Raw genomic sequence first — 9,901 nt, forward strand, 5'->3', positions numbered from 1 at the left:
ACTTTTTGCAAGGAAGTCGTGAGGGCCTCTTACCTATAAGAAGACTATTAATCTGCAAACTAGTTAGGGAGATTGTGGGTTGGAAAGCAATTGGTTGTTAAAAAATTTGGGAGCAGCTTGTTTAAACGAAAATGGTGGCAACCTCCAAAATATATCTCATATATACATACGCAAAATGAACATATAAGTAATGCAGAAGAGGTGCATTTCTTTTCCCAATTCAACTACATGCACAGCGTACACTATTGACATTAAACTCTTACGTAGCAGTAAAACTATATAATCATTTTGGTACAACAAGAAACTCTGAAACGAAGAGTAATCTTGGTCCCATGATTCTAACTTAAACAGATCTCACTCAACATAAAAAATGCCTGGCACTTCCATTTTATTGAATTACACGTGGCTCCCAAATAGCCTTGGAGGGGGAATGAACATAATTATTGTTTTTACACTACATATTTACTATAGAACAGCCTTAAAATATAATTTATAAAATTAAGTTATCCATAATATGAAATATCATAAAATTTGATACAATTTCTTAACGATATTAAATTATCTGCAATTTTTACTATTATGGGATTTGTATCAATATCCAGTGTCTTGAGCATTGCTTCTTCCCAATCTGCCAATTTAAAAGATTTATTCCAGTTTTATTCAGATCTGTTTTCTTCTTCAGTCTTGCCTTCATATAGTTCACTTTCTTCATGAAAGATTTAGAATCAAGTTATGTCCCGAACAATATTTTGTACTTCGCTAACACCCATGAGATGACTGCATCTTCCTTTTTTTAATTTCCGGTATTTCAAATTTGGCTAGTATTTCTGGACGCGTTTGAAATTCATCAGCGATAAATTTCCGCTCACTGTTGCTGCTATGAGCGGGCCCGTTCCGCTCATAATTATTCGTTAATTATTTGAATATAAAGGTGATTAGTTAAAATTGTTAATTTATGTAAATGGATAATTGTTTAAGGATTATTTTGTATTTAAAGAATTATTGGAAAGGTGACTGGGTAACAGGTGTAGTATTAATTGAGGCTTGACTTTGGGTAGTTGTGAAGAACACGTGCAGGGCGGCCATGAGTGATAAAAGATTATGTAAGAAAGGAAGAACATGCTTTAGGCCAACTGCCGATGAAGCACAATTCATCTGGCAAGGTATGAAGCTACGAAAATAGAATGTAAGATGGAAAATACATGAATAGTGGATGTCAATGCAAGATGGAAAATACCTGAATAGTGGATGTCAATAGATTCGGGACCTTCACTGAAAAGAAGATGCAATTTGAACGCAACTTGAAATGAGAGAGGATATTGAAGAATGAGGATATTAGAAAGAGATCGAATCGTCATGTATAGGTTACCCTTAAGCAAACTGTCTGTACGACTTTCACATGGGTGTATAACCGTCACCTGGCATGCTCAAGGCTTGGTGACAGGAGAAAGGTGTTTTTCGAAATACGTGAATAGGAGCTGTTGCGGAATGAGATTCGATTCCTGAGGCATAGGTGTGGAGAAGTTATGGAGAACGAGAATAATGGAATGTTGAAATTAATGAATGGTAAGGATATTGCTCTCTTAGAAATGGATGTAAGAGAGGAATATAAATACAAAGCAGCATCACCAATTAGAGCTCTTGTGCTCTGCTTGTAACATGGGGGGTCGCCCTAGGTATTGATATGAAGGTGACCAGTGCACGTAGGCATTCTGATTATTTAGGAAGGGACGAAATTTATTAGGGATGAATAGCACCGATCTTCTCCAGAATGGTCACGTGAAAGTCCAATCAAATTGCCCTTGCTTGAGGCCTCAAATTAAAATATAGCACGAAAAGAAAATTACAAGAGGGAGCGAATCCTGGGTTCTAGGGAGGAGCAGAAGAGGATGTAAAATCAGGAGGCCCGGATGATGAAGGGATATATAGAGAGAGAAAGTGGGATGTAAGGTTGGAAAGTGTTTTTTTTTAGGAGAACGGGGAATAAGAGAAGGGACTTGAACATCGGTTTGAGGAGAGGGAGTCAGACTCGAGATATAGTGGAGAGTCGCGGAATATGAAAAGGATATAGGGCCGGGTGTAAGAAGTGTCGGACAAAGAAAGTGCCGTGCGGAAAAACAGCAGCAGCTAAGATGGCAAGGCGATCATACAAGAGGACTGGGGTGAGTACACCACTCTATCATTTCCTTAACCCGTAATGTCCAGTTAGGTAATTGTTGAATTTGTATATAGTGATAACGTCTCAGATACAGTACAGGTTAATTGCATTGGTGCCGATCGCATAAAGCAGTAATTGTTAAGGAGATACATTATAGTCTATATTGATGTCTGCTGTGTTAAACTTCTCTATTAAATAATTTTTAAACTTCTAACTTGCCTCCGTGCGTCTAATAACTGGGTTATGATAATTTGTTTTTATATGTCTATAACACAAAGCAATATATGTAAACATGTCGATCAAATCTTGAGAATTAATAATTGATTAAATACTTAGATAATTGAGTAAAAGTCAGCATGAACGACGGGCTGACACTGCTGTTTTGGGGTTCCGTTTCACTTTCACTGCTTGACGATGAAAACAGTTTAATGATTTACAAGGAAATTGTGGGAAAAAAACCACATATGAAAAAAATTCATGAACTCTGAATCAGTTCGAGATTCAGGGTGAAAAGCTCCCTGCAGAGAAGGGAGTTAAAAGGCAAAACATCAAATTTCCAGGGTCAACGTGATTGGCTCCTGTTCACCTTTTACTAATAGATGATAAGGATTTACTTACGAGCAAAAAGAAATCATTATTAATACAGATTGAAGGATTTGCTTTTAGCATTTCCTTTTACTTCAATGCTCAAGCTTCTACTTTGAGCCTTTTGCTCATGTGCATTTCCTTCTTTTTATTAATATCACCCAATGCATGTCGAAACATGTGAGGAGTAAGAAATTAATACAAATACGGAAATTGGTTTGCAACACTTGGTTAAATACATCAGTGGTTTTTCCTTGCATTTGTTTTTTCTATTGGTTCCTTCCGAGAATCTGCAATTTCTCATTCATTCAACAGTATTTAAATCTAGCGAATTTGTTTCAGTTCAACATTTCCTGTGGTTGATGGCCAATTTGATACTCTGTTATCACAGTGAAAATCTGTTAATCACTCTAGAATACTCTATGCCTAGGGAAATATATTGTTTTACTTTTGTATGTTTTCATATTTTTGTTTGTATTTTTTTCCTCTTCTTTTTTTGGTTTAATAATAAAATGTTCCAGACTCTTCCACGAAGCTGGGCTAGAGGAAATCTTTGCAACAGGACAAGTTCATTGGTAGAGTTCTGCCGTTTGTTCATTCATTTTGTGGTTGATGGCCACGTGTCCTTCAAATCAGAAGTGCAAAATTGGCAATGAGTGAAAAAAAAAAAAAATTGTGTTTTTAATGGCAGTGGCACAAGTTTTTGAATGGAAAGATGGATCCCTTTTGCACCTTGGAGATAGAGAGGGACAACATAAAATAAACTTCAGCTGAATAGCTGAATACACCCCCGATGAGATCAAAGCAACCTCACCTAGGCTTCTGCGATATGAAGCAATCGCTTAATCAATACTGATAGCTTGTAGCCACAAGAAACATGACCTATACTTTGCTTTAGAAAAATACATTAGTAGAGGTGCAAGGGATATAATCTGATTGAATTATCATCATTGGTGAACTGATAAGTAAGACAAATTTACCTGAACAGCTTTTGAACATCTTCCTTGTGGTTCTGGTGGTAGTTTTATTTCACTTTTCTTCAGATTCATTAGGCTCCGATGGAATGATACTGGAAAAAATAAGAGAGTAAAGCTTTAGAACTAACATAAGAAACCTACACACCATTGAAATGCATTTTACATTATCATAAATTTAAAATAATTTCAAATACCGATATCAACACTTCATTAACTTACTTTCCATTCACAAAAACCAAAAAAAAAAGTGATTTTAATGATTTAAATCTCTAGCAAATACAACAAAATAAAGCTCCAACTACTTTCCTGACAAGAGCAAGTTGATTCGTCCTTAGCTTATTTTGGAAGGCTTGTATATGATTTTCTGTATTTTAGCAACCAAGTTAATTTGTCCTTAGTTTATTCTGGAAGTACTGCACATGAATATTTGTATGCAAATGGACATCAACATGATTGTTTAAGTTTTATATGTCTTCCCTGTAACTACATTGTTTCAGTCTTAACATTACAGAAGGGAAAACTGGATAATTTTGCAAATACAAAATGATATGTTCATTTGCTTGGACAGTAAGAGAAAACGTGTGTTGATATCCCAGAAATACATTCTATGGTGGCCATCATTGGCTTTGATCATGGATTTCATTCATCAAGGCATTGAATCTATGTGTCTCCGGCCCATATCTAGATCAGACCTAATGCCAGTAAGTGTACCAGTCAGCATGGTCATCCAAATTCCTCCAATGCAGAATGTTTCTTTCAGCCATTTGTCTCCATGAGGTACATACTTTCTTGTTCAGGCCCAATCCAATCAGCACCTCCTAAAGATAGAAGGCCTCCGCACGCTGCTCGTGACGTATAAGCAAGGAGTCCATTTTCCCTTAGAATATTCAGGGGGGAAAATTCCCTGCTTGTGCCAGTATCATTATTTTGCAGAAAAGAAATGACTGGATTCAGAATTGGCGATTTCTATGTCCCACACCCAATGCAGTATTTGTGAGCCAACCAGGAAGATTCTACGCCGAAATAGGATGCGGTGGTTCAAAATGTGGCAAGCTTGCTAGGTAGTCTTAATGACATTATAGATGAACTTGGCAACCCATGCAGAGGCCTTCTATCTCTAAGAGGTGCTGCTCCATTGCAGCCTATATTATGACATCATTTTAGACATGATTAACATGACATTTTATTTCTCTTTTTTTTTTTTCAAGTTAATGTAGTTCTATTATTTTATATACCTATTTAAAGCAGTATATTTTGACACACATTTAGAAGACTATTTTTGACTTACTGCGAAGATATGTTTTGAGTTGACACCATCGTGCATGTTACACATGACCTTCCAGATCTCAGTTTTTCAACAAAAATATCCTCTGAACTTGATGTATCACAAGCTTTGATTGATTAAGCATGTTAGCAATTTCACTTCCAGATTTGAATGTTAAGATCTTAGAAATTTCTTCATCTGTGAGCATTGACTTTGAAATTTGATTCATTGGTAAAAAATTTCCCTGTTTTTATAAGACTAAAACTATTAATACAACTCAGCCGACAATATGTGTTCTTTAAAATCTGAATGAAGTGCTTGAACTTTTGAGACAGTGATTTTGAATAAAAATTTAGAAATATATAGGTCTATATTATCTTAATCATCTGTGTGCTGAATACAATAAATTATGTTTGCTTATTCAATTTAGATTATAATTCATTTATATACCTCTGAATATTATTTTGAATAGGTGTTTTTTTTATCTTCTCAGCATTTTGATCTTATGCTACAATTTTGAGACAGATAACACACATATAATTATAGTTCATATTAAGGATGTAATTACTCACTTGGTGACAGTGGAGGACGACTTTCACTAGGTGTGCTTTTGCTGTCATTAGACTAATGAAAGAAATGAGAGAAAACATGAATTAGACAATTTCAGTAGCATACAAAAGATACTTCATCTTAACACACTGTGGACAGTCCCTGCATGTATTCAGTATTCAGTAGGGGAGACCGGGGCTGGTTAGCAACAGTTTGGGGCATCTTATTTTTGAAAGCAAGTGTGGTTTAGTTATGACAATTTTGATTGTGTTTATGGAAATTACATATATTCAGCTACATTATGGTATTTTTTTCATTCCTGAATACCTAACACTCAGACGTTCAGAGTGCTTGAAAGTCATCAAGTAAAGTTTGGCCAATTAGCCCCACTAGAAAGGTAGGTCGGCACGCTGCTTCTGTGATGAGAGAGAGAGAGAGGCAATGAACCAATGTCAAAATTACCTATTTTTAAATACTTTATTTCAAAAAATATTTTAACCATAGTAGAACAAAATTACAGAAAACCAACTTCAGCTCACTACCACTGTGCCGACGGTGGGGGTCTGAACCAGGGTCCTCGCGACACCACAGCGGCTCTTTGACTGGCTGGAACAGAAATAATTTGAATACACACACATTCACATCTTTCTGTTAGGTAATGAGTCTAAATAGTTGGAAAATTAAATCGACCAATGAGACACTCAAGATAATGATTAACAGTGGGGGGAGAGGAAGGTATGCTTACGTCATCCTGCATCTCAAAATCAGACAATCGACTTTCATCAGAATCACTCAGCGCACCATCTTCATAGTTTTCAGACGTGTATGACACAAGCTTCGACTGCGTCATCTTCCCTCTTGAACTGTACTTGTCATCTGATGCAAAAATAAAAAATGATAAATAAAGGAAATTTTGATCTGTCACAAACTCAATTGGCAAAAAAGCCAATTAACACAAAAGCCAAAAATAAGACAATTTTAACGCATTGCAAGTGAGAGACTGAGATCTCAATCCAATTTCTTCTCACGGGAATATGAAACTCTTCTTTCAGCTACAAAAAGTTCCAGATTGTGAAATTTAGAAACATAAATTGAGATATTTAATCGGTTCGGTCAAATAAAGCAGGTAAAATTATAAACTGTTAACAAAAATTTTGATCGAATTGATAAGAGTCAATTGACTCAACTAAAATTTTTAATTGCAATTAACAAATGATTGATAAACCAGCCCTAGTAAAAGTAAATAATAGTAACAGAAAAAAAATCATGAATTTTTCCTTCTAATCATAAAAAAATGCATGTCAGTCATGAGTTTTAGATTCTTGAGTAAAACAAAGCACATACACGGTAGGACCCGAGCTGTGACATCACAAAGATATGCCTCAAGCTTATAGTATCTAGGAGGAGCTAAAAAGTCTCGCTGCAGGGAGCAACGATATGCTATTAAATTATTACACTTCATGCATAGTTAAAAAATTGATGGTAGATGCATCTACCATGCAGCACTATACATAACAAACATTCCACAGCAGCAAACTTTACAGAAGGTTTACTACACGCACATATTCCAACATGCACCAACTTGTTAGAAGTTCCACAGAGGAATATGGACGAGATGTGTCTGGTTTAGTAGAAGCAGCATCTAGGAGGCAATCAAATACTAGGAGTATCGGCTCACACTCGAGGTGCGAATACGAGCTTCCTTTTAAAAAGTCTTGCCACAGAGAGCAACAGACATACAAACAGTACAAATATAATTCAATCATTGCACTTCACTCACTTAACTTCTGATATATAGATGGCAGCACTGAAAAATCAGGCACAACACTAGATATGCACTAAGTAGTAAATTGCTAATAGATGGTGATAGACTTCAGTTGTGCTCCATTTGAAATAAAGAATGTATCTAGGAGGCTTTGGCCATGCCCCTTGGTGCAGCGGGCATTTGAGCCATGGGCTGGAAGTTGTGCACTCGTTTTAAACATTGTTTTTCAGTATTTCTTCCAAAATCATAAATGACGTTAAAAATTTGTGTATACGTCTATACACTTCTCTACCACCTTTGACATATGGGAACTATATTCTGTAGTGTGTGAGAATACATTCTCTACACTTTCCCTCACTGCAAAATTAACCACGAGAATGGACTAAACCTATAGAGTTTCAAAATACACATGTTGTAACCTGTTTCTCATGTAATCGCAAACATGCAATAAAAAATCATTGAACTTATTAAGCATTTCACAAAAATCATGTTAAACGAGGGACAAACCGGAAGATCCAGAGGAGCTTTCTACGCTATGAGATGGTTCCCGTTTCTCAATGTCCTCATCCGAATCTGCTTCTCCTTCCCCTTCAGAATCTGTGTAGGTTGCGGTGAGGGAATCTAACGCAGTTTGCTTTTCTTGATTCATTTTCCTTTCAGATCAGATGCCACAGATCCTGCAATAAATTATATAAATAAAATATAAATTACATGAAAAACAAAATATCATCAATTTATCCGATATATGTGATAGATCAATGCTCCAAAGCAGAATATACTGAAAACTGTGACACATGTCACAGAACAGTATCAGGAAGAATTTTTAAGAAAACAACTCTACAGTGTAGAAAATGCTAAGAGAAATTTATCACAGAAAATTTTTGGTCAAGCGAGTGCTCATTGCAGAACGATGCAAAAAATTCTGCTTTTGGGGTTTAACAGTGTTTAGCATTTAGGAGTGTGCTGGCCACTTCATTAATCTAAATGTATCACGAGTCACTTAAGTGGTCTGGAACTATGCCGCAGGTCACTCATGAGATCTGAGAATGTGTGAGTGATCTGAAAAGGTGCAGCGGATAGGTGTAGTTTAAGTGCTCTTCTTAGCTTTTATTGGCATTCAAAATATCAATATTCACTTTTTTTTTGATTGGCCTATAATACTTTCGAAGGATTTATTTATATTTTTGTGCATATTTAAATGGGGGATGGCATGGACTTTAGATCCCTTCATAAAGTCGCCCAATGTTGGCACTTAAAAACGTTTATTTTCTCTGCTCCAACTGGATTAGGCCTATGCTTTCCTTTTAAACCAAGCACAACTCGGGTCCAGAGATGCAGGTGACGCGTTACAACCCATCAAATACCCGGAATTTCGGAAAAGGACGCGTAAAAACTATATCTGTTCTCTATACCAGGTTTCTCGCGGAACCCTTGATAGTTATAAGGCTGATCCCTGTAGAACCTTTGACGATAGTGAGCCTGTTCTACAGAATTGTAACAAATTTTTGTATATATAATCAAAAAAAGCGTGTCCCTACTGCTTTCCCAACAAAATCATAGCCCCAGGCAAAATGAAAGAGGGCAGCACCTCTTAATTTACACATGTGGCCCGGGATCCCCAACCTAATTCTGTGAGAATGAACTAAAATAGCACATTCTCAGATCACTTCAGTGACCCGAAGCACGTTTACAGATCACTTCAGTGACCTGGGGCACCATTCCAGGAAGCACAATTGCTTTCTTTCCTCCCCTCCTCTCCCCCCCCCCCATAGAGTTTGGGGTACAAAAAAAATTTCCATTGTATCTTATGGCAAAAAAACTTACCAACACTGCCTTACATACAAAGGACACTCATAAAACAACCTGTAGATAAGAATGGCCAAACCCCGCATTAATAATAATGACAATATTAAGCAATAAAGGGTTGGAAAATGAAGGATTTCATTGGCAAAGAAAAACTAAAAACATCGAAACAAACCTTTACCTCTCAATCTCAAATGGACCACACCAAATTATGGCTGGCACTAAAATGTAAACAAAGGGAGAGATCTCGATGAGAAGGGAAGAGTTGTTATCTTCTTTAGGATATAATATATATATGGTATCATTTGAACCAGAGGTTCGGTTTGGTTTGGTATGGTTTGAACAGACGCGACGTTATATTGTAACTAATCAAGTAGCGGTAACAAAAGTGTCAATTTCGAACTCTCTAATATCAGGGCTCAGAGTCTTTCTTTCCCATCGAGCTTTTTTGAACCCCTATTTTTGAAGGCGTCTACTCAGAGCCGCAAAAATTCCCCACCTTACGGTATGAGGCTTTTTGGATCACGTGATACCTCCCTCTTTCTTTGAGGGACATCAACCGTATCCTAGGTTACCAATATGGGGATTTCCTGTGCGACTCATGAAGAAACAACTCTAGATTAAAGAAACTTAGAAATTAATCTTTTTTTTTTTCGTTTTGATGGACGATAGTTATTTCGAAATTTATTTTGTACTTATCTATCTGCGTGTTCTTGCTTCAAAAAAAACCTTAATTAAAGCTGCGACATTTCTTTAATGTACAATAAGCCCATAACTTATTTTAAAACATCCTAAACTAC

At 36.4% G+C, this 9,901-nt stretch overlaps 1 protein-coding gene across 2 annotated transcripts in view; it reads right to left on the bottom strand.

Moving 5' to 3' along the window:
• LOC149086249 (SAP30-binding protein) overlaps nucleotides 1–9,366 on the bottom strand; it is a 31,551-nt gene extending 22,185 nt beyond the window's left edge. Inside the window, exons 1-5 of one of the 2 annotated variants that reach the window (XM_089232274.1) lie at nucleotides 9,283–9,366; nucleotides 7,806–7,975; nucleotides 6,279–6,409; nucleotides 5,557–5,608; nucleotides 3,724–3,812 (exon numbers count right to left, since the gene is read on the bottom strand). In XM_089232274.1, the coding sequence (XP_089088400.1) occupies nucleotides 3,724–3,812; nucleotides 5,557–5,608; nucleotides 6,279–6,409; nucleotides 7,806–7,947 (414 nt within the window). In that variant the 5' untranslated portion in view covers nucleotides 7,948–7,975; nucleotides 9,283–9,366. Of the gene's footprint in view, nucleotides 1–3,723; nucleotides 3,813–5,556; nucleotides 5,609–6,278; nucleotides 6,410–7,805; nucleotides 7,976–9,276 lie in introns of both variants that reach the window. The other variant, XM_089232275.1, reaches the window with a different exon arrangement.
• Between the last annotated feature and the right edge of the window lie 535 nt (nucleotides 9,367–9,901).

This window comes from Pholcus phalangioides, unplaced genomic scaffold, assembly GCF_987345545.1.
Source record: "Pholcus phalangioides strain wild (caught in Gottingen) unplaced genomic scaffold, Ppha-v1.0 ptg000005l_1, whole genome shotgun sequence".
Lineage (NCBI taxonomy): Eukaryota > Metazoa > Arthropoda > Arachnida > Araneae > Pholcidae > Pholcus > Pholcus phalangioides.